The sequence below is a fragment of the Gracilinanus agilis genome, chromosome 6, assembly GCF_016433145.1.
Source record: "Gracilinanus agilis isolate LMUSP501 chromosome 6, AgileGrace, whole genome shotgun sequence".
NCBI classification, from domain to species: domain Eukaryota; kingdom Metazoa; phylum Chordata; class Mammalia; order Didelphimorphia; family Didelphidae; genus Gracilinanus; species Gracilinanus agilis.
Genome location: NC_058135.1, coordinates 120,560,905 through 120,586,611, shown reverse-complemented (window position 1 = coordinate 120,586,611; position 25,707 = coordinate 120,560,905). Strand labels below are relative to the sequence as shown.

General features: G+C 40.2%; 1 protein-coding gene across 2 annotated transcripts in view; it reads right to left on the bottom strand.

Annotated features, from left to right (window-relative positions):
* GATB (glutamyl-tRNA amidotransferase subunit B) overlaps nucleotides 1–15,895 on the bottom strand; it is a 111,479-nt gene extending 95,584 nt beyond the window's left edge. Inside the window, exons 1-2 of one of the 2 annotated variants that reach the window (XM_044681149.1) lie at nucleotides 15,747–15,895; nucleotides 11,239–11,389 (exon numbers count right to left, since the gene is read on the bottom strand). In XM_044681149.1, the coding sequence (XP_044537084.1) occupies nucleotides 11,239–11,389; nucleotides 15,747–15,895 (300 nt within the window). Of the gene's footprint in view, nucleotides 1–11,238; nucleotides 11,390–15,668 lie in introns of both variants that reach the window. The other variant, XM_044681148.1, reaches the window with a different exon arrangement.
* Nucleotides 15,896–25,707: the final 9,812 nt, after the last annotated feature.

Below are 25,707 nucleotides of genomic sequence, written 5' to 3'. Positions count from 1 at the left end.
CTTGACCTATCATTTTCCTTCCTCTAATGTACTATTTCTGCCCTTGAGATGCCACTCTAGTCATAGTAGGATCCTTCCTAGGGATGAAGAGGTCCCCCGAGGGCCAGGAACTCACAGCTCTTTGCCCAGGATGCTCTTCCGCGGAAGGGAGCAGGCAGGCAGGCATGTAGGCTCCCTGAGGGGCACCCCTCTCCCTTGCTGGGCTCTGGGCTGGGAACGACAAAATGCCCAGGCCAGGGTGTCAGGAGCGTCCAGAGGGGAGTGTGCCAGGCAGCGAAGAATGTAGATCCCAAAGAGGTCAGCATCAGAAAGGCTGCAGCAGGACCCAAATCCTCACAGCAGCACTTTCTGCAGGGGCAACATGCTGTGGAAAAGTGGGCAACTCTCCGCCCAGGAAGGTGGAACAAACAGAGGCTTAGGGATACAATGGAACACTGGGGCCCTGAAGAACAATGAATGTGAGGGATTCAGCAATGGGGGAATCTGGCATGAACTGATGATGTGTGAAATGGTCAGGAGCAGGAGAACATGAGGCCTTGTCCAGCCGGCTCAGCCCTGTCTGACCCTTTTGTGATGCTGCTTGGGGTTTTCTTGGACAAAGATACTCGAGCAGTTTGGAGTGGCTGAGAGCTTCTCCAGTCCATTTTACAGAGAAGCAAACAGAGGCAAACAGGGTGGTGACTCACTAGGAAGTGTCGGAGGCCAGATTTGAACTTAGGAAGAGGAGCTGTCCTGACTCCAGGACAGATATCTTATCCACTACACCACCTAGCTGCCCCCATTCGATGACCAATGTAATGCAAATATAAAGGACATTTTGGGATTGGCTCCCCTGGCCTCGGTTTCCCCACGTGTAAAATGAAGGTGCTGAGGTCAATGTTCCTTCTGACTCTAAAGGCATTCTCCTACTACTGCAGAGATCCATCTTGGCCCTGGAGAAGGAGGAGGAAATGCATCTGGGGAGTGGCAGGGGGAGGGGGAGCGTGGCCTGCAGAGGCAAAATTCTGTATCCCCTGCTAGCTCTGTCTGCTGCATTGGCTGCTTTTGCTTTATCTTTTTCTTTCTTACAAAATGGGGATGATGACTGGCAGAATAAGGGTGGTGTGTCTAGAAATGGCTGTGATATAAAAACAAAAGATGGCAATAAACTTATTTGAAAATAAAAAATAAAATGACAAAAACAGACAATGGGATAAAAATGGGACACATTTAAAAGAGGAAAAAGAAAGCAGCTGAGGAGCAGGGGACAATCTCTCTGGAGCTGGAAGGATATATGCAAACGGAAGAGACAAAGCCATGGAGCCCAACCCCTTCATTTACAGATTAGGAAGCTGAGGCCCATGGAGTTTAAGAGACTTGCCTAGGGTCATATAGAAGAAGGGATCTGAACCTGTTCTCTGCTTGTAGCATCAAGGAGGAAAACATCCCACTACAGCCCCAGCAGAAGCACCAGCAGAGAGCTCCTGGGGCCCACTTGTGTGGGTCTGAAAAGGCTGCGGAAGCTCCATCTTCACATGTGATGTGATGCTGGTGGCAGGTGGTGGAGGGCCACCAAATATTTCTCATGCCTCTGAGCACAGGATTTTGCAGTCTTTGCACATCTCTTTAGGGTATAATGTGAAGGACAAAACATACCAAGTATCTGGGTGACTCCTCCATGGAGCCTGGGAGACCCAAGGGGGAGCCATGCCCTCCCCACATGCATCCTTGCATGGGGGATCTGCTGCAAGGCTGCCATAATTTTTAAGACTCTGGCTCTGACTATGATAGAAAATAAACAGTACCCAGCTGCAGGATCTGAGGCTGTATTTTTATTTGGCGCACCTAGCATAAATCACCAGGACAAAGCCAGAGTCATCTGTATGAGCTCCTCAAAGGCTAGAATGAAGAGTAGAGTCACCCTACCCCACAGGTGCTTCCAAAGCCCATATGCAGATTCCCCTCCACAAAAGACCGTTAACCTTGACCAGCCCTTAGAAAGACTGTCCAGCCTACTGTCTCTTTTGGGTTTTTGGTGTAGTAGTAAAGAGAATTCACTGAAAATAGTGAAGAGCTCTCCCTGGGACACCATCTCTGCTAAAAGGAGCTCACTGTAATTGCTGATGACATCTCACTCAAGTGCAAATTTTGGAGAAAGAAAATGGCATAAGGAGACAGAAATAATCCAAGAACAGACCTTCCCAAGAATAATGCCACACTTTCATTCTCCACAATGATCCTCGAGGGAGACGATGGATGCCTGGGGAAAACATTCTGGACATGGGAAGGGAGTGCCAGTGCTCTGGGGAGCACAGAAGGCTCAGAGATGAGGTGTGAGGGGGCAGAGTAATGTATAGCACAAGCAGATCTGGGGTCCCACAGGATCTCAGGTCTCTTGGGGTGGGGGGGAACACCCACTTCTCTCTTTACCTCATCTCCTCAATTTATCTGCTCTGCCCAGGCCTCTTTCTTATTTAATTCTTTCAAAGTGCTCCAGAAAGCTGTGATTGCACAAAAGCCAGGGAGGTAAGGAGGTGGCCTGGGAATCCATCCTAGCCTAGGATGCTTTCAGTAAAGAAAGAAAGCATCAGGCCTGGAGTCAGGAGGTCCTGGGTTCATATATGGCCTCAGATACTTCCTAGCTAGGTGACTCTGGGCAAGTCACTTCACCTCAATGGCCTACCCCTTGCCACTCTTCTGTCTTAGAATGGATGCTAAGACAGAAAGTAAGGGCTTAAAAAAATCTTGAAAGTTAAAACTTAGGAAATGACTAAGGGAAGAAAAGCCAGGGAAAAAGAGCCAGAGCCAGTGACTCGTGGATGGAAGAGGTATAAGATTTGAGTCTCTCTCTCTGAGAGGGAGAGGCTACCTTTCAGGCTGGAGAGTGTCCAGAGGAGAAGTGGACATGGCAAAGAGTCTCTAGGTCACGCTATAAGAGGATCAGACGCAGGCCTGGGGATGTTCCATTGGGAGGAGCAGAGAGGAAGAACCGAACGTCTCCAAGTCTAAAGGGCGTCCCAGGGAGCAGCCATGATTTGTTCTTCTTGGTCCAGGAGGGCAGCCTGAGTAGCAGTGAACAGAAGGATGCCATGTAACAGGACCAGGTAAGGAGAAAAAATCCTGATGCCCTTCACGTGTGACTGTGCCTGTGCGGAACCCTCACTAGGCGATCTCTCCTGCCCCGGTGGGAGCCTCTCCTCTTACTCGGGCTCTCTGTGATCCAAGCTGCCAGGCCTGGCTCATGGAGGCTCTCTTTGGCTGTGGGGAGTAGGCCCAGAGAGGCCTGTCAATCTGATTCTGCCTGCCTCCCATAGCGTGGGTTCAGTGGGGAGAAAACGAAGCCAGATGGGTCCCTGACTGGGAGGCAGATTGTGGCTCCACCTGAAGATTCACTTTCGGAACAATGAAAGCCGTCCACTAGTAGAATGGCCTGGCCCAGAAAGCATTCAGTAAAACCCTCATCCCACCATGGTAGGGCTGCCAAAGTCTACTGGACAGCTACATGTTGGGGCTTCTGGCAGAAGTGATTCACTCTTTGGGGAAGCGACCAGCTTCCTATTGTACCTTCAAACCCTGACATTTTGAGTCTGTAGAGAAATATATAAGTATTTTGTCTCCATGCAAAATACTGTTCCACCAGTCTTTCTCCAAAATTCTCTCTTCTCTATGCCTAGTCAATTCTTCTAATTCCATCAGGGAAGAAACAGCTCCACTTGGGGGTTTACCTTGAACACCAAGCAGCTCCTACTGATTTCCAGATGTCTGATTTTCCAATCAGAAATTTCTCATTTCTAAAAAAGGCTGCTGATCTCTAATTTAATAAGAAAGAAGCAGTGAGTGCACAATGCACAAAGGGGTGGGCTAGTAGAGTCACAGGACTAGGAAGTGAGTCAAGATTTGTACTTGGATCTTCCTGCCTCCAGTCCCAGTGAGAAAAAAGTGAGATTCCCTATCTACACACAGACACACACATTATAAAGAACCTCATGAATCTATTTCCAGGCATAAAAAGATAACTACTGGGTTCCCCCCACCCCAATTCCAAAGAAAGTGACTCTGAAGGAGATAATTAGGACAGTTGTTGAGGCTAAAGGAAAACGCAGAGAGGGCAATGCTTTAATGAGTCCTATGGGACAGGTTTCCAAAGCAGATCTTTGCAACAGAAAATGTTTTCAGTGGAAAACTGGCCAAATCACTAATCCTGATCTGCATGTGAATAAGCAGACAGAAGGCTTCAAAATGTGTCAAGTTCTAATATCATCACACATCCATGAGTAAAGGCATAGCTATCTATTCATCCATCCATTTCATCCGTCTTCTCTACAAAATGTCTCCTTAAACATCTAATTTAGGTTAAAGATGGCTTCCAGTAAAAAGGAAAAAGACTTGCACAAAAATATTCATAGCCATACTCTTTGTGGTGTCAAAAAATTGGAAAATGAGGGGGTGTCCATTGATTGGGGAATGGTTGAACAAATTGTGGTATATGCTGGTGATGGAATACTACAGTGCTGAAAGGAATAATAAACTGGAGGATTTTGTGTGAAGTGGAATGACTTCCAGGAATTGATGTAGAGTGAAAGGAGCAGAACCAGAAGAACATTGTACACAGAGACTAATACATTATGGCACAATTGAATGTAATAGACATCTCTACTAACAGCAATGCAATGATGCAGGATAATCCAGAGGAATTTATGAGAAAAAACGCTATCCACATCCAGAGAGAGAACTGTGGAACCAGAAATGCATTAGAAAAATATATGATTGACCACATAGTGCGATAGGAATGTGATAGGGTTCTGATGTTAAAGGATCGCTCTACTGCAAATATGAATAACAAGGAAATAGGTTTTGAACAATGATATGTGTATAATTCAGTGGAACTGCTTGTCAGCTTTGGAAGGACGGAGGAGAAAGTGGGGAGGCAGGGGTAAGGGGGGCATATCATGAATCAAGTAACCATGGAAAAATATTCTAAATAAAAATAAAACATAAAACAAAATAAAGATATCTTTCAGGATGATATTAACAATTAAATAAATACTTAAACAAGCATTTTCATCTGATAAATTTCTCTTACATAACAAATCCCATTAAACTCCAGTCCTGGACTTATCCAGGACGGCCAGAATGGCCAGGGCGTGCCCTACTTTACCTCAAACATCTGGGTGTTCACAAAAGATAAATAAGGGGAGATTGGTCATTTTACAAAAAGAGCCTCAATAAGATTTCTTTCAAGAACAAACATTCCAGGAGCAATTAAACTAGGGATTCGAAACCTGGAGTCTATGGTCTTTTTGGAAATATCTGGATAATTTTATTTCAATATAACTATTTTCCTTTGTAATTCTATGTAGTTTATATTGTGCATGTAAAGGCACTTCGAAGAAGGGCTCCAGAGACTTTCCCAGGCTGCTAAGGGGGTCTATGATACACAAAAGAATAAGAACCTCTGATTTAAATGAGTCTCGTTTGGATAAAAATATTTCAAGAATACATTTACTGCATAAAGCAAGGCAGAAGTGGACTGCTTATAAATAGGCATAGTACTTGAGGCCACCTGTTTCTCACATTTCTATCACAGGAGTATTGTGATTATGACAAAGATATCTCATATGTGTTGAGCTATTGGGGGAAATGCTATAGAAAGAGCCTCGTCACTAACTTTAGTATCACTTCTAGCAGATTCCAGTCTTTTGTGATAAAGGCAGACCCAGAGCTCTGAACCACAAGGCTGTTTGTAAGGGTGCCTTCTTACATGCAAGGACAAAAAAATGTAATAGTCTCTTCCCCCACACGGCAAGCAAGCAGAATTGATGGTTGCTGGGGATTTTTTTTCTGCACAGATAAGAGCTTCTGGAGGAGGAAGACAAAGAGCAAAGGCACTAATTTCTAATTAATTTAACTGTGGAGCAGCCTGATTATCTTGGAGGAGTTATCTGTTGAGCGCTGCAGCCTTCCCGTGTGCTGAATCTGAGCTTCCCCAACAGGCAGCAACAGAGTTTGCTCTCCCTTCCAATACATCAGGGATTCGCACCCAGGAGACAGAAATCATTTCAAACAACAAAGCAAGCATGTGTGAGTATTGGAAACAAGCTCCCTGCCTTGCTGAAACTTCACCCTTTCTGGTAATGTTTTCAGGTCAAATAAAATATGCAACAAGTCGAGTACAAACTCCAATGAGGGGCACACCAAAGGTTGGTTTCCCTTTCCTCTCACATACACACAGCATGTTAGGGAGGGGTATCACCAGTGAAAATTTATAAATGGGGCACAAGTATTGACAAATTAATTAATTAGGATCCTATTGGCAAGATAAATTATCTGTTAAATTGAGTAAAAGGCCTTGTGCATTTATGACAGCTGTCTGTATGAATGTACTGAATAAGGCAGTCGAGCTTGGGAGAGAGGAATGGACTTCAAGGCAGAAAGACCAGGATCCAAATTCTTCTCTGATAGTTAATTGCTGGGCAATCCGGAAAGACCAGCTAACTTTCTAAGCCTCAGTTTCCTTCTCTGTAAAATGAAGGGCTTAGGCTTCTGAGGTCTCCTTTGGCTCTAACTCTATTGCCCTGTGATCCCTCCAAGAAATGTCAAGATTCCCATTACTGGTTTAGATCAAGACCTTTCTGAAAGTAGGATAATGGACTGAGGGATCTTTCCAGGCTTGTGATAAAAGAAGGAGAATCATAAGATTCTAAATTGAGGTTAAAAGAAGAGATAGATTCATGTAGTTCTAAAAAAAAAAAAAATCAAAACTCACAGAAACACAGACACATACTTAGAGACAAAGACTCACCCAGAAAGAGCCAGGGAAGATATAGGGATGGATGATACCCAGACACAGGTTTGGGTTTGCCTTTATCGCATGCCAGTCTGGTATGAACAGCAAGGCCCACTGCCATCTACATCAGCTGCTGAGTAATTGGTTGGTGGAACTTAGAGCCTTTGAAGATAAGATGCCATCGACTTCAATGCCATACGGTTTGTATAGCTACCGGTAGGGATGAGATGTCTTCTAGGGATATGACTGCACAAAACTAAGCCAGACTGGGCAGTTGGGGGTCAAGGGACAGAGAGCCAGGCCTTGAGATGAGAAGTCCTGAGTTTGAAACTAGCCTTGGACACTTCTTAGCTAGATGAGCCTGGGTCAGGCACTTAACCTCAACTTCCTAGGCCTTACCACTCTTCTGCCTTGAAATTGAGACTTAGTATTGCTTTTAAAACAAGAGATAAGATTTTAAAAAGAAGAAAAAAGAATTATATCAAGGACCCAGGACAAAGATTCTCTATACCTGATTTCAAGCAAGTAGAGACCCACAATGAGAGATGCCAGAGATTTCATGACATCTTGTCAAAATCCCAGCTGTCAGGAGTCTCTTCTTCATCCCTTCTTAACTAACCTAAAACCCAAACCTCTACATTCTTCCCCAGGGAAGGAGACCCAGCATGGAACCTATGTTAACAGGACTCCACCCATAGATGATCAGGGTTAAGGAAACCAAGATCAAAGGTCTCATCCTACTTACTTCTGCTTAGTTCCCTGCTCAGAAATGCAAACTATTTTCTGGTCACCAAGTGGGCAGGGAAAAGAGTGAGGATGGTCCAATGAAAGGCCATCTTTATCACAAATATATTGTATTACCCAAAGATTCCCTATTAGGTTATGTGTCATTTAAAATCACTTGGGATACTTGGAACTACATTTCCCGTGATCCCCAATGGGTTTCCTGTTTTGGATGACGTATTGAAGGTGAGGGACTGTTTTAAAATAGGGGGAAGTGACTTGGGACTTCCTCTTTAGCTACCTGAGCTGAGGGAGAGGAATGGCGGAGGTGAGGTTGGAATAGTTTTCTTACAGGCGTGTGGTCAGTTTATCTCTATCAGCATGGCTTTTATTAAAATACTATACTCCCTTTTGATCTCGGCCCTCATCATTTTTAATCATAACAGTTACTATCATCTATCTTTTTTTTTTTTTAAACCCTTACCTTCTGACTTAGAATCAATACTATGTACTGGTTCCAAGGCAGAAGAGTGGTAAAGGTTAGGCAATGGGGGTTAAATGACTCATCTATGACTCATCTAGAGTCACCCAGTGTTGGAGGTTAGATTTGAACTCAGGACCTCCCATCTCTAGGCCTAACTCTCAATCTACTGTGCCACCTAGCTGCCCCTCATCTATTTTTTTCTGATACAATGCTCAGTTCTTGAATAATAAAATTAGACCTGAATTCCTTATTGGTAAAGCCAGAAGATATCTAAGGTCTTTTGCAAAGTCTAAAGTTCTACAAAACTATGATTTTCTTGTTCATCTTGTGGTACAACTGTGATCCCTAAATTTTTTTCAATATTGACATACATTGATCATTCTGCTTGGATTCTCTTATCATTAAGCATATTCAGGTTAACAAGACTCTCAAAATGCAAAGGTATATTTAGAGGGCTCATGGACAAATCACCTCAAACAAGAGCTCCCCTTTGCCATGCTGAGATAATACATATTGAAAAGAAGCAAACTGTCCCTAAGCCAGAAAAAAGTTGTTCAAAACCAAAAAAATCCCCAAAGAAATTAAAAAACAAAAACTTATGGAATGAGAAAGTGTGCCACTAACAAGCAAGTAAAAGTAAATTTAATTAAAATATGATATAGTAAATTTTTAAAAATTAACCAATTGATTATGAAATACAATGATCAATATACTAAAAAAAAAAAGTTCACAGATTACAGGTTAAGAACCCTGGATCTAGTCAAACCATTCTTCCCTTTACAAAAGGAGGGAAATAAGGTTCAGATGTGAATGTCTGTTAAAGTTGTGGCAGCAAAAACAAAACAAAACAAAAAAAACTGAAAGCAAAGTGAGTGTCCCATTAATTGGAGTACGGCTGGAATGTGAAATATGAAATCTATATGAAGTATGGATGAAATGGAAATCTTCTACTGGGGAAAATGATTGAAAATCATAACTTCAGAGAAACATGGGAAGATTTGTATGAACTGATACAGAGTTAAATAAGGAGAATCAGAAGAACAATCTATGCAATGACTGCAATGGTAAACGTGGAACCCAGATTGGATTTTTTTTATTTAACTGGTTTTCTTTATTATAACTGAGGGTTCACTTTAGGGGGTGAAGGATATGTAATAGAGACTTCCAGAAATTATTATGAAATAAAAATGAGCTTAAAAAAATGAATGGTTAAATGACTTGCAAAGAGTCACATGGCCTAAGTACTGTCATTCTCTTGGCTCCCCATCTGGTATTATTTTTGCTCTACCAGGATGATCACTAGAGTTCCATGCCAATGAAATATCTTTTTATAGTCTTAACACTAGCCCAATACATAATGTTCAACGAATGTTCTCAGGGCCAGAACAGTATTTTGAGTATTAATGATGATCTGAACAGCCCTTGATCTCTGTGGTCTTTTCATATACTGTACACACACACACACAGCCTTACAATGTTGGTAATTCATTTTGCTCTAAATGGTTTTTTGATCTTAGGATCTTTCTTGTTCCAAAAAGGAGTATCATTCTACAGCTAACTATAAGGTCAGATGATAGATGATGTCTAATAGTTTTCAAAATATCAGCAGTGTCTTTTAAATCAAGCATGGGAGAAAACATATTATGATAAATATCTTGAGATTGAAATTATCTTGTTCTGACAGAATGCTGTAAGGACTGTTAACGGCTCACATGCAGAAACTTGCTCACTTTCATACAAGTACATCTATCTGCAAAGGGGCAAATCAACCCTGACTGAATAAGAAGAGCTTAGGGCTATTCAAAACCATTAAGAGTCTTGGCTCTAACTTCAGAGAAGAAGGATAAACAAATCTCTGCCCAAATTGGAACCAGTTCTTGTGTTTCAGAAAATAGGAGTAGTGAGGGGAGAATAATCTGCCTCCTCCCCACTTTTCCAAGAGATCCGTCCAAAGTATCCATCAGCAAGGCTATACCGAGAAAGGTTTCATAGTGATGAGCCAAGTTTTAAAGAACAGAGAGACAGACTATTAGTAAAAGGGACTAGAATATGAGTGTGTGTGTGTGAATGTTGGGGGGGGTATTAGTATGGAAGGGACAGAAATAGGTCAAGAACATAGGACACTGATTCTAATTCATTCTGAATTCTCCAGAACTAGCCCAGAAGTGTCACGGTGGGCTACGAGTAGCTGGGCAATGACTGAAGCAGATACCCAAGAGAGAAGAGCTGAAACTGGAGTACATATAATCAGTAACATCCACAGGCCAAAATTAAGGAGGGCTTTCTTTGTCCCTTTATCTATAACCTTCAGGTTCCTGCTTTGTGTCAATGCTACTCTCAATGTTCATTTTAACCATATTTTCCCTAAGTGAAGATAGTTGGTTATATAGCAAATGGTACCCAGCATGATCTGCCTCAGGTTCTATGCGCTTCTGAGGATGGCCCAGAAAACCTGTTGGGTCTGGCTGGTTTTGAATCTTATTAAGCAAACCACTTTACTTGATACTAATCATCTGACTCTATCTCTTCTTTTTAAAAAACTTGGCTTGTTATCAGGAAAATACACATCTATACACAGATACATCAATACAAAGACAATTTTTGTGGTTGGATCCCTTAGACCAATTTCTTGGAAAAATTTACATTTGTCATAGTTTTCCTGGTGGTTTCACATGTTAGGCTGATAATGAACAGCATGTCATAGAGCAGCTCTTCTAGAAAGCCATACAAAACAAATGCAATGGATTCTATTTTCTACTTTTATTATTATTTACTCATTCTCAGTTTGAATTTTTTCTTTTTTAACCCAGACAGATTTCTTTGAGGTCTGGGCTTGTGCCAAATTACGCAGCTGTTAAAGCATACACTGGATGATGGTTACTGAACAAAACATTGTTGTATCTTTCCTCAAATCTTTATCCTTAATTAAATACATGTCCTTGGACAGACCACTTTAGTTCTCTACACTTTAGTCTCCTTAGCAGCACAATAAGAGATTTGGACTCTAAATCTCTAAAGTCTCTTTCAGCTCCTGATCATAGGATATTATGAGGTTTCTTCAAAATCAGTAAATAATTCTGAGTGATTATAAATGCAGAAGGGAACTGGCTTTCTTTTTATAATTGACATCATCTCAGTTTTAAATAACTAGAATCATTACTTACTTTTTATTTCACAAACATGTAAAGGTCTTAAATGTTTAGAATAACAGACACAAAAATTTAGAATTTTGTTCATGGCCATTAGGATTAAATAAATTACTCACCGGCAATGTTCCAGGTAGGGAGGCATCAAAAAAAGAAACCAATGAATTAGGGGGTGCTAAAAAGGTAACTTGAGATCCAGAGAAAAGTTTTGAATTGGAAGATATCTGGACATGAATTTCCAGGCCCACCACAGCTGCCCATTCTTGTGCACTAAAGAAAAACAAACAAACAAAGTAATAAGCATATTTCTCACAGTGCAAAAACATCTAAGACCACCAAAATACTAATGTTTTACCTGTATTTTAACTTAGTAAAATTTTATATCCTTGCATATAAAATTGCATTCTATTTTACTAGTGACTAAATCAAAATTAATCTATAATGAAAATCTTACAACAGGACTGGGGGAATAAAATTACTTTATTACTTCTTAGGGAAAGGCCCACTGTACAAACAGGATGGTGATAGGAGGAAAGAACAATTTGGCATTCTAAAGCAATCCAGAAATGGATTTTAGGTGTCAACTGCCTGGCTGACTCTTAAGCCAGGAAGAAAGTGGCATATTCTAAATTAACTGCATACTGTCATCTAATAACTTGTAAACTGAGGGAGGTGAGCCCATAGAACAATATTTAGAACTACATAACCATCAGGACTCTAATAATACAGGAATAATTAAAAATTGTGCCAGATCTCATAAAAAAGAAGAGGTAATTCTGGATTGTTTTATAGATTCACCTTTATAAGTCTTATAAATATAACTGCTAAATGGAATGAAATGCATAACAATTTACTCTGAAATCAAAATCCTTATGGAGGACATGAATAATTGGCAATTTCATCAGTACGGGAAGCTCTCTATAAGGGAACTCCCTCTGATTGTTGTTCATCTTATTAGACAAATCCTAGTAAGTTCTGTGAAGTATACAGAGGTTACATGTTTTGTTCAGAGGCACAATTGGGATGGTGGCAGGGATGGGATCTTAAAACCAAGGCCAGGGTCCATTATGCCAGGATGGCTGCCTCAACACTTAAAATATGATGTATACTTTTCTACTGAAAATTTTCCCTTTCCTGAAACCTAACTAGATGTTCTTAGGGTCTGATTGGTATTTAAAATTTAAATCAGAACAACCTCCCTTGTCTGGAATGCTTTTACTTTTTGCCCAATATTTTTCACCTTAGAACCAGAGGCATACTGGAGAAGTCTCAGTGGATCATCTTACGAAATTTCCTTGTATTGGGTTAGGGGCTTTTCTGGATTTTCTTTCATATATCTTTTAGTGAATTCTCTAGATCTTTGTATATAATCAATTCGTACGTACCTAACTTGCAGGATACTTGGTAAGCCACCTTAACTCTTTGGCCAATATGATTATAAAATGAGGGAGCTAGACTGGAACATCTATAAGGTTCCTTCTAGTACTAAATCTCATGATCCTACAAGTTCAAATTTTTTAAACCCTATTTTTAGATAGAGCTGCACAGCCAATAGTTGTGAGAAATTACAGTTGACTGGTCAGAAATTTCCATGTTCACTGTAACATCCTACTTATCTTTTGAACAATTTCCTCACCCTGGAGAGAAGCAAATGTACTTTTCACTTCCAATGAGTTACCATCATTTAAGAAAAGAACAAAAACTGAAAGTCAGTGTCTAATTCTATCTTCCTTGGAACATGCTGATTCAGTTTCTCCATTTGGAAAAGCTCAGGAGGAACTGAAGAACTTTAATAGTTCATAAAGAATCTATAAGTCTATGCTATTTGATCCTCAAAAACCCCTGATGAAGGAGGAAAAGACACTCAAATTTCTACTTTGCTGGAGTGGAAACTGAGATCTGGAGAGATTAAATTATTTAATCAAGGTTACAACTCTAGTAAATAGCAAGAAAGACTCAAACTCAGGTCTTATGACCCCAAGGGGATAAATAGGATAATGAATTCAGTTCAACAAACTCTTATTACTGATTACTGTTTCAATAAACTATAGAGATAGAAAGATGTAACAATAAAGAATTCCTGTCTTCAATGAGCTACTAGTAAATAATGTAATCTTAAAATCCTTTAGCAACCCCTTTAAGCTATAAATTGAAAAGTGGATCCAGATCTGCATTGGTAGAGATTTTCCCCACTGAGAGTTCCCTTTAATCAATGAAATCCCAGCTCTGGTCCCAATAAAAGCAAGATATAGGTCTAAGCATATAAGTCCCCTTTCACAAGAAGCTCATGCTCAAAATTTGTAGTCAAGGACCATGTTTTCAGTGAGACGCCAAATGGTCATGGGATATACAGCTGTAAGATCCCTTAGGCTTCATCTAGAATGGTACAAGAGAATGAGTCCTGGATTTTAAGTTAGGACTGTTTCTGGCTTTGCTTCTTACTACCTGAGTCAGCTAGGTGGCACAATGGGTAGAGAGTAAAAGTCTGGAGTCAGGAGGACCTGAATTCAAATTTGACCTCAGACACTTACTAGCTGGGTGCTGGGCAAATCACTCAATCCTGTTTGCCTCAGTTTCCTCATCTGTCAAATGATCTGAGGAAAAAAATGGTAAACCATTCAAATGGGGTCACCAAGAGTAAGACAGACCTAAATAATAATAACTTCTGTCACTTTAGGCAAGACACTTAAACCTGAGTCTGAGTTACTTTATCTGAAAAATGAGGGAGTTGAACAGAGGACCTACTTCCAAGGTCACTTTTAGTTCAGAATCTTTGATTATATATAAGATAATTATACTATAATATTAATTACATGAATTATTGAATTAAATACTAATTCCAATTAATATATGAAGTATATATAAATAAGTATATTATTAGCATGCTGCAATATTAGTAATATTGTACTATAATAATATTATAATCTAGGACAGTTGTTCTTAACTTTTTTCCCTAAATCTAAGCCCCCTCTCACATTTCTTACGGTTAAAGAAAAAATTCATATAGCCCACATATGATGGCAGTCATAATACTGCTATCTATTGAGAAGATACATGATTAAAAAGCTACTGTGAACTGAACAATGCTTTAAAATGTATTTGCACATATTAATCAGAACATTTACGTAAATTTGAAAAATAATGATACATTTGTATTTGGGACATTATTCAGTTTATAGAAGGTATCTGTACTTTATCTTAAAATTATTTTATAGATTCCTTGCCTGAAGCTCAAAGGTTGGGACTCTGAGTGTAGTTTAATCTCTTCATTTTACAGATAGGGAAACTAAGTAAAGTGACTTGCCCATGATCATAAAGCATATCCTAATGCTCTTTGCTCTCTCTATATATACCTACAGAATAATTTTCAAAACAATCCATTTGGTCACTAAAAATGAATAATCTAGTGACTCTTTTATTCAACTGTTAAGAAATTTGTCTCTCCAAAGCCTGTAAACTGCTTGAAGTCAGAAACTGTCTTTTGCTACTTTTTATTCCCTATACAGCAGCTGGTATAGTGTCTATACACAGTAGGTGCACAGTCAATGATTTGATTTTAAAAGATGTGTCATGGAAAGAACCCTGAATTTGGAGTCAAAGGACCTGGATTTATTTTTATTATTTATTTATTACAACCCTTAACTTCTGTGTATTGGCTCATAGGTGGAAGAGTGGTAAGGGTGGGCAATGGGGGTCAAGTGACTTGCCCAGGGTCACACAGCTGGGACGTGTCTGAGGCCGGATTTGAACCTAGGACCTCCTGTCTCTAGGCCTGACTCAATCCACTGAGCTAACCAGCTGCCCCTAAAGGACCTAGATTTAAATCCTAGTTCTGCTTATTACTTGCACAAGCCTAGGGACACCTCATTTTGGCTAAACTTATGCACTCAGAAGTATTAGTGACCTTGCATACCTAGAACTTAGCACAGTGCATGGTACATAGTAGATGAATAACAAATGGTTATGTATTGACTTTAGTCTAGCTAAACCACTCACTTGACAGATGAGGAAACAGGCATAGCTTGGATTAGGAATCAATCTGAAGATTCGGTAGTCTTTCTCCTGTAAATCTCTAGTAGTACAATATGCTTTAATTAGATTTATTTCTAAGATTCCTTCCAGACCCACTTCTGAGAATACAAACTCACGATTCTAGGCACTGTAACTTACTCCTACTGTGCCTCTGGGCAAAGTTCCGTGTGTTCTTAAGAGTCCGGTTTTCCCATCCATAAAAGGAGATTAACTTCTAAGTATCCTTCCAGCTCTATATTTTGGGATCCCTAGGCTTCCAATCCAGCATTTCCCCCACATCGATTCCCTCCTATCTTCTGTTGGCTACTATAGGGTCTAAAGTTGTAAAATTGGCCATCATCCTTAACCCCACCTTCCCCCTCCCGCCTACTATTTCCACGCCCACCCCAATCTGGACCGTGGCCTCTAGAACCCTAAGGGGTTTCCGCTTCCATAGCGGCACTCTCTCTCACGTTCCCAGGGGAAACGGGCCGAATTGACAAAGAGGCCTGGGAGGGGCCTCAGATTCGGCTCTCACCCGGGTGCAGAGTTGCAGCCAGGGGAGGACCCGGCAAGCCTTTCTCCTCCCCTCCCCCAGGGAGTACGGCTTTGGTACCCCGGCCTCGGCTCCTGCGCAGCCGCAGAACTCTGCCCTCTCACCCAGCCCGGCCCGGGTTCGGCGAAAAGCACTCTCATACGGCAAGGACAGGGGCCCAGGAGCCAGCACCGTCCAGCACGAGCCCATTGCAGCATGGGCGCAGCCATCGCGCTTCCAAGGCTGAGTCAGGTGACCGTGTTCAAGACAGCAGCCGTAGCGCTCTCTGGGAAGCGTAGTTCCGGAAGTTTGAAGGCAGGAGGCCGAAACTCTTGAGGGAAAACTACCATTCCCGTCGGGCATTGCAGGATGGACGGGGACCAGAACGTGGATGGAGGCAGAGGAAGGAGCGGGGAGGAGCCCAAATGAGTCTGGAGGTTCCTCTTCCTGTTGAAACCTCCAGACACCTTTAGTTAATGCAAGGCATCAGTCAAACGCTAACCCAATTTACTTCACTTCTCTTCGCGTCCTTTTGACTATTCTCTACTTTGTACCAGACATTGCCAGGGATGCAAACTGTACTGGAAGTTGACTCTCTATAGGGACTATCTCCGGCTGTGCACTAATTGCTCCCTGGAAATTTTTAGGAACTACAAGGACACGAGATAACATTTAGGCAAATAGGTGATGAAGAAGTAGGGCTAAATATTTAGTTTCTTAATTGGTTGGTGATTGTACTTGTACTGATAGAGGACCAAAATAACTTCTCTATATAAAGGTCAACATACCGGGTATCCGACTGATTGATCAGATCAATAGACACTCAGAAGGCTCTACCAGAGGGTGCACACAAATAGCCCATTTTAAACATTTAGGATAGAGATGTTTCTAAATTTGCACCTCACATTTCTTTTCTGCTGTGGAAATTCTTTGCTTACAGAGCGTAGCCCCTTTTGTTAGGGAGCACTGCCTTGCTGGACAGTCCTATGCCAATGAATCCTTTGTTTCAAATGTCTCACAATCAAGACCAAAAATGTCAATATTCTTCAGAGATACTTTGAGAGTGTCCTTATCTCGTTTCTTATGACCTCTATGGGAATGCTTGTCTTGTATGAGTTCTCTGTAAAATAGTCTTTTAGGCAACCCTGTTTGTCATTCAAACTAAATCAGTTTTGCTTTCTGCAGTAGAGACTGAGTGCTTGGCAGTTTAACTGGAGAAAGGACCTCAGTGTCTAGTTATCTTATCTTAACAGGTGATTTTCTGTATCTTCCAAAGATAATTCAAATGGAAGCAGTTTAATTTCCTGGCATGACACTGATATCCAGGGTTAATAATGAAATCCGCAGAACATCTCTGTTGACTTCCAGATTAGGAGGCAACCTAATGCCTCTTCCCTCCCATACTTTCCTTCAGAGCCTTCCAAACACCAAGCTAGGTTTGGTAATATGTGTGTCAACCTCAGCATGTGTGTATATACATATACATAGAATATATGTGTATCCCTTGGAAAGCATACTGCCAAAGTAAACGAACTTATCTACAGTATTCAAAATTTCTCAATACATTTTCACATATGGATGGTGTGGTGCTAGCTAGAAAAGAACATGTGTTTTCTTGGTATTAATTGTCAGGCCAAAAGTAACAAAAGAGGCAGAGGATCAATCTATACGCTGTTGTATCTCAGCCTCAGAGATTACATTGAATGCACAATCATTTGCCAAAAAAAAAAAAAAAAAAAAAAAAAAAAAAAAAAAAAAAAAAATCACACACCAACTCTCCTTCCACCTTTAGTCTTGGCTTGTAGCCTTTTCGAGTTAAGTAAATTATTGTCAGTGCAGCAACTGATCTTGATGCCTTTTCTTCCTCAATGAAGGCATCTTAAAACTGCTAAAAACATCATACTGAAAAACACAGTAGCAAGCATATCACCCTGCCTATCTCCACTGTTGACTGGGAAAGTGAGAGAGCATTGTCAATTATCTAGAACCCATGCATGCAAGCATACATGTTTTAGTAAGATAGGGCAAACCTATAAGCCTGGGATTTTTGAACTTTTATATGTGTGTGTGTATACATATATATTTTAAAATATATTTAAGTGTGTATATATATATTCATATATATGCATTTAGAAATATGGTTTTGAAAGGGGGTCCACAATCCATCAGGAGAGAGCCAAAAGGGTCCATGACACAAAAAAGGTTAAGAATCCCTTCCATGAGTGGTCATAGAATCAGAGATTTGAAGCTGGAGGGGACTTTAAAGGCTAACAAGGCTAACCCTTCATTTTATAAATAGGAAACTGAGCTCGAAAGAAGTGATACACAGCTATTCTATAATGGAGGGAGGATTTCCCTGCCTGCAAGCCCAGTGCTATATCTTGGTAACTTTGGGTGAAGTAATAAATAAATTGTCCTGAGCTAGAGCAATTAGAAGAAGTGAGAACTTGGCAGCTCTTTCTTTCCTTCAGCACTCAGGTGTCATCACCCAACTTCCCACTGAAGGGAGGTGATGGTTTTTTCCTCTCCAGCATCATAGTATCATGACAACTATGCCCATGTGGTAGCTAGCTGAAAGGAATAACTATTCAAGATTGTACCTGGCTCCCTATCTGCTCCTCTTCCTTTGGCTTTGTTTCTTCCTGACCCTAGATGAATGTCTCCATCCTCTGGACTTTTTGAATTTGAGAGGTTTCAGAAATCCTGGGTCCAATGACTGGTGTTAAGGGGAGTGGCTTCATTGGAAAAGATGATTACCAAGAAGAAGAGGATGGGCTTAAGCCTGGCATTTTCTGCAAGCAGACATGGATCAGGAATTGTTTAGAAGATAAAGAGCTGAATTGTAAAACATGTTCAATAGTACTGCAAACTGCTTTATGTTATGATGGTTTAAGTTATTAGTCTCTCAATGTATTGTAGCAATAGTCTTAGGTTAAGTTGTTGAATCTTGTTTGTTTTTTGTTTTTGCTTGTTTTTTGTTTTTAGATTTTGCCAAATGTGTACTTGTGGATGTTCTTTCCTTAACATTCCTCTTGAAGATAAAGGGCAGCTAGGTGGTGCAGTGGATAGAAGGTCAGGCCTGGAGTCAAGAAGACTCATTTTTGTGAGTTCAAATCTAATTCAGACACTTACTTAGCTATGTGAATCTAAGCAACTCAATTCACTCTGCTTGCCTCAATTTCCCTATCTCTAAAATAAGCTAGAGAAAGAAATGGAAAACAATTGTAGTGCCTTTATTAAGAAAACCCCAAAGGGGTTACAAAGAATCAGACATAATTGAGAAATGACTGACCAAACAACATTGGGAATAAATAATAAATAAATAAATAAATAAATAAATAAATAAAGATTGGGAATAAATCACTTCCATATTTGATTCATATTTTATCTCAAATACCTTTTAAACCTGCCCTTTTGGGAAAGCCCTAGGTGTAAACCAAAATGTGAACTATAAGGAAAATTTGTCTGTGAAGGGGATGGGGGTGGAGGCAGGCAGGATTGGGGAAAGGGTAAAGTGAACTGGGGTTGGAATTTAACACCCCAAAGAATGTGAGAAAAGGGAGACTTATCTTTCTCCCAGTCCAGGACTAAACTGTGTGTGTGGATCCAAAATATAGGGACCACATAAAGAGAAGAGAGAAGCTGCAGTGCTTCAGCCCTTTGGGTCCAGCAACAGATTCTTAATATTTGAATAGATAAAATTAAAAACAGTCCTTTCCCCCAAGGAATTTCCACCCTATTATCATGAATCATGCAACATTAAAACTGTATGGAACCTTCATACTGTGATCCAGTATGAACTCTGAGGAAACTCAGACCTGAGAAAAAGAACTCAAAAAGGACTTAAACTGGGCCAGACCCTGGCTGGAACTTGAGTCTTTCAGCTCTTTTGCTCTGCCACTTGTGTGACCACATCTGTATGGATAACTTCACTAAGAGGTTGCAGTCACACAAAAATCACCTAAGCTGGGAATCTTGCATGATGCTGTGTAAAGAACATTGGGCTCGGAGTCAAGAAATTTGCTTTCCTTGCCTGGGTTCCTTATGCACTGCTTTTTAAAGCTTAAAATACTATATGAATGTGAGTCATTGCTAATTTCCATGATTCCATTGATGTGGCTGCCCCTTTTGCTTACTAGTAAGAAAGTAGCTGAGGGAGGATTTGAAATTAAGTCTCCCTGATTCCAAACCTAGCATTTTCTCTTTTGTGTTTTGTAGCTTGTAGGAGAGGGGAATATAGTTTGTATGGCAGCTTTAGTTGAGAGTTTTCATGAATAGCTGTGATCAAGATTCTTCATCAGAGGATCTAGGTTGAAAAGCCAGTTTCAAGGTGGGCAGCCTCATGGGGATTTGCCGTATGGAGCCACTTAGACTGGTCCTTGTATGATAGACATAAGGTTGAAGTCTTTCCAGTTTGGTAGAAATTGCTTGTGCTTTTGTTCTGACATACTTTTTGAGAACTCACACTAAGTAGGACCTTAATGGAAGAAGAAATGCCCAAGAAAGATTAATGTGACAGTAGTTAACATCAGAAGTGTCAAACATGCAGCTGAGTGCCACCCAACCAGATTAAATATATAATTGGAAAATATTTAATGAAATAAATAAACATATAATAGAGCATGTTGTTGTTCAGTCAGTCCAACTCTACATGACCCTAGTAGGTGTTTTCTTGGCAAAAATACTGGAGTAGTTTGCCATTTACTTTTCCAGCTCATTTTACATATGGGAAAACTGAGGCCAACAGAGTTAAGTGGCATGGGCAGTGTCTGAGGCTGGATTTGAACTCAGGATAATGTTTTCCTGATTCTAGGCCCAGCACTCTATCCACTGTGCCACTTAGCTGCCCTAAAAAGAATGTAGATAATATGAATACATGGTTTTCTAAGCCAATTTGCAGCCATCTGGCCCCTGTTTTTGAGTTTGCTACCACTGGTTTACATGATAAATTGAAAATGGTAGTGACTGGCAGTCTCTTAGTGCTTTAGACTTTCTTGTAGACTATTGTAGCATTCTAGGTGTGAGGTGCTTCTAAGGGTGAGGTTATAAGGGCCGGGGATAGGATAGTAGCAAAGAATGGGATGAAGAGAGAGGTGGGAGTTCCTTGATATCACACCACCTCTTCAATCTCTTCTTTAGATTTCTCAGAAAAAAACTTAGCAAATTTGGTACAGGGAAATAGAAGAATATGAATGAATCAAAGGTAATAATAGTGACAATTGTGATCATATATTGATGGATCTGTGTTATCAATGATGTTTGCTAGTGATGCAGATTGCACCCTTCAATGCCTGCTCATTCTCTTGTCCATGCCCTCCCATGTATTTGCCACAGAGAATCTACCCAGTTTGCTAGAGGGTCTTCTTTAAGAACTTTTAATATTTTATTACTATTGTGGAGCTATGGGAGCTATCTTAACCCAACATAGTTTTTGTTGATTTTTAAATGTCTATTTTTTTAATTATCAGGTATTAATTTTTCCCCTCCTTAGCTCCATAACTGGAAAAAAAGAGAAACATATGGTCAAAGCAAAATAAATTCCTATATTGCCCATTCCAAAAATGGGTCTTATTTTGCCAATTTAGTCCATCATCTCTCTTTTAGGGAGCAGGGAGCATTCTTCATCATAGGTCCTCTGGAATCATGGTTAATCAGTGTTCTTGTCTTTCAAACTTATTTGTTTTTACAATGTTGTCGTTATGTAGATTTGTTCTCCTGGTTCAGTTCACTTCATTATTCATTAGTTTATATAAGTCTTCCCAGGGTTCTCTGAAACTCATCTTCATCATTTTCTACAGCATAATAATATTCCATCAAATTCATGTATCATAATTTGGTCAGCCATTCCCTAATTGATGAGCACCTCCTTAGTGTCTAGTTCTTTGATGCTACAAAAAAGACTGTTAAAAACATTTTTGTATCACGGATTACTTTCCTATTTCTTCGGTCTCTTTGGGGCCTAAGCCTCATGATATTATTGCTGGATCAAAGGATTTGAGGTTAGTAACTTTGTGTAGCCCATATTATTTTCCAGTTGTCTATCTTTCTATTTTTTCTGCTATTTCAATCCATGGACACAATAACTACCTCATATTTGTATAGCATTTTAAGGATGACAGTATACTTTCCTTATAACCTTATGGGTTAGTTAGACCATGTAACTATCATTATTCCTATTTTAGAGATGAGTAAGCTGAGACTCAGAGGAATTGAGTGACTTGTCCATGGTCACAAATACAATGTCTGAGCAGGATTAGGACTGAGATCTTGCCTGATTCCATGTCCTTCACTCGTTGTAACATGCCAGATTGATTTTCTTGATCTTTGAAAGCATTGAAATAAGTAAATGGAGTGCTGGGAACTTCCTCTTTCTTCTTCTCCCAAATGAAACAGTGCCTGTCTCAGGGCATACATGCCTCAGGACTGGAAAAAGCACAACTTCCTTCCACCTTAGGCAGAGCATGTCATTAGTAAGAGTTGGTGACAGGCTTACATGATATGAATAATTCTTCTCAGTTGTTTAAGAGAACAGATTGGAGAATATGTAGAGTACTTTTAGGTTCTTGATAAACTGGGGAGTCTTTCCGTCATAAGAGGGAAAAGATATTAAGATTTATATTCATATCTAAACATGAAGCTGGTGACCACATTACTTTGGAGTTTAAGAACAATGGTGGCCCTGCTCTTGGGGCAAAATCATATGGAAAACTACATATCCTGCCATCAAGATGAATTTGTCTCACCAAGTGGACTGCTCCAAGGAGGATGCCAGGTGCCACATCAGGGGGAAAGATAAAACCCTAATGCAAAAGGATTTGTGACATCAAGAGGGACAGAATGATTCCCAGTGACACCTGGTAGGGCCAGAATGGCACTGCAGACAGAGGTCACACCTAGAGATACCTCTTCAGGCAGCAGTATCCCCCACTCCCCCCAGTGGTGGGTTGTAGGCAGAAGAGCAAAATTAAGGGCAGCATCCCAAATGAACTATAGGGCAACTACAGGGGAGAGAGGCCCTGGGTGTTGGGGAGAGTGAGTAAGGATTTACACTTATTTTTAAGGGGCAGTTCCTTTTTGGTGGAGAAGAAGAGAATACTTAATTTGGAGTTAGAAGGCCTAGTTTTGCCAGTTTCTACCTTTGTGACCATAGATGAGCCATTTTAATTCTCTTGTCTTCAAATCCATTATCTTTAATGAGGGGGTGGGCTGCAAGGCTGAAGCTGGTAGAATGCTCAAACATAGAGTTCTTGAGCTGCAATAGGGCTAAAGGCAAATGGATATCTACCCAAAGTCTGGCATGAATATGATGAGTCTTGAAAAAGGGGGGCACCAGGTTACTTAGGAAGGGGTGAACCAGATAGATGACAATGGAAGTGGAGCCAATCAAATTTTCTGTGCCAATCAATAATGGGAATGGGGTCATGAATGATAGAGGGAATTCCAACCTGGTTCAGACAGAGAAACCTAGTCTCAAATGTAAAAATAAGACAAAATGAGGGGTAGAATTAAATGAATGTAAATGAGGTTCTTCTGTGTCATGGACTCCTTTGGCAGTCTAGTAAAGCCAACCCACACTTCAGAATGCAATAGTGAAAATAAATGTAAGATATAATAATTAAAATGCTACATGTAATATTTAGAAATTGGTTTTGTTAAATAATATTAGTAAAAAAATTGTTGTGGTTGCCGTTTATAAAATTAACTCTTAAGTCACAAGGATGATAGTAACTTTTAACAATTTAATTTAATATAAATATGGTATAAGAAAGAAAGAAGGAAAGGAAGAAGTAGAAAATTTATTTCCTAGCCTACCACTTTAAAGTTGGGTCCATAAAATTTCAGCTCACTCCCCAGTAAAGTTCCAATCTCCATGTGGAAGTCCAGTAGTCTCTTCAGAACAAGTCTTACCAACCCATGAGGGTGTCTTCCACCTGCACCACCAAAGGTGAATGGAATAGAAGAATCAATCCCAACGAACTCATGCCAAAAGCTTGATCTCCTCTATGGTTCCATCTTTTATAGCCCTTTTCTCCATGTCACTTCCTGTCTCTCTGAGCTGATCTATCACATCTCAGGAACTAGTCAAAGTCTTTCTGCCCCAGACCTGTAACCCTTAGTTCTGGGTCATGTTCCTAGAGCTCTTAACCTGTGACTTCTGTTTGGAGCATTCCAACCATGCTAATGGGATGGATTGGATGAGAAGAAAGTTCAAGACCCTAGGAGGAAGGAGTTCCCTTTACACAAGAATATTTTTTAATGAATAAAATAAAATAAATAGGATTATAAGAAATCAATTATATTGAAATGTAGTTATCAAAATATTTTTAAAAGCAAGTTCATGGGGGCAGCTGGGTAGCTCAGTGGAGTGAGAGTCAGGCCTAGAGACATGAGGTCCTAGGTTCAAACCCGGCCTCAGCCACTTCCCAGCTGTGTGACCCTGGGCAAGTCACTTGACCCCCATTGCCCACCCTTACCAATCTTCCACCTATGAGACAATACACAGAAAGTACAAGGGTTTAAAAAAAAAAAAAGCAAGTTCATGGACCCCAGGTTAAGCACTCCAAGACCAAATGACTCTAAAGCCCCTTCTATTTTAGATCTTTAATCTTGTGAATTGCGAATTTACAAGAGGATTTAATGTTAATATATTGGGTGGTGTCAGATAGTAAAGTTTGCAGATTTTCTCAGTGGGACCTAAGCGCCCAAGAAGTGAAAAAATTCCCCAAAGTATGCCTAAGGCCTTTCATGTTTTGAAAGTCTCTACCACAAGAATTATGTAAGGATTCCTTTTATCATATCAATCCTCTGAGTAAAAACCTTTGATGTCTCCTGATTTCCAAGCATATCAAATCTCTGCCTGGCTGAAAGAGTCCTCCAGAATCTGGTCCCAACCTGCCCATCTTGTCTTATCTTCCACTCTGCCTCCACACAAACTCCTCTATGCAATAAAATTAATCTCCTCTACTTTCCCACAAACACACCTTCACGTGCCTGGTCATATTATATACCCCTCCCTTCCACTTATCTAGGTCCTAAGCACCCTGAAGGGTCTGGCTCTAGTCCCAACTTTTCCATGAAACTTCCTCTGAAATTCTACATTATTTATTGTCTGTACTACACACTCTAACCTCAATTATAGCACTAAAATTCAGGTATTGCTTGTTGTGGTTTTATAGTATTGGTCTTGTTTCTTCAAATCATTTCCCTTCACATACAATATTCTAGACAAATTGAACAGTTAGCTGATCCCTAGCTTCAACATTCTATCTTCTATCTCCAAGTCTTTGCACCTACAGTCCCTTATATCCTTAAGACATTTCCTCTTCACTTGTGCCTTAGAATCACTAATTTCCTTCAAGACAAAGTTCAGGTTCTACCTCATACGAGCAATTATCCCTCCCCTCTCAAGTTTTTCATGATCTCTCTTTAGATTCTCATAATTATATATGTATATTGTGTATGTGTAAATATACACATTAGTATACATATTATATACTTTTACATACTTGCACATTTATAAATATTGCATCCAATAAAAATGTAAGGTCCTTGAGAGCAAGGACTGGTTTTTGTTGTTGTCTTTATCTTTGTATCCACAGCTCCTTGTATGATGTCCAAGTTTAATAAATAAATACATACATAGATACATTCATATATGTGTATGTATATTTATGTATTTAAAACCCTTACCTTCTGTCTTAGAATGAGTACTAAGTAGAAAAGCAGTAAGTCAGAAGAGTAGTAAAGGACTAGGCAATTGGGTTTAAGTGACCTACCCAGGATCACACAGCCAGGAAGAATCTGGGATCCTATTTGAACCTGAACTTCCCATCTCTTGGTATGGCTCTCTATCCTCTGAGCCAGGGGTCGGCAACCTTTTTGGCCGTGAGAGCCATAAACGTCACATTTTTTAAAATGTAATTTCGTGAGAGCCGTTCAGTGCTCACAGTGCCGCTCCTGTAACAGTGCCTGAAAAAAAATTGACTTTATGGCTCCTGCAGAAAGAGCCATATCTGGCCCTCGAAAGAGCCAGATATGGCTC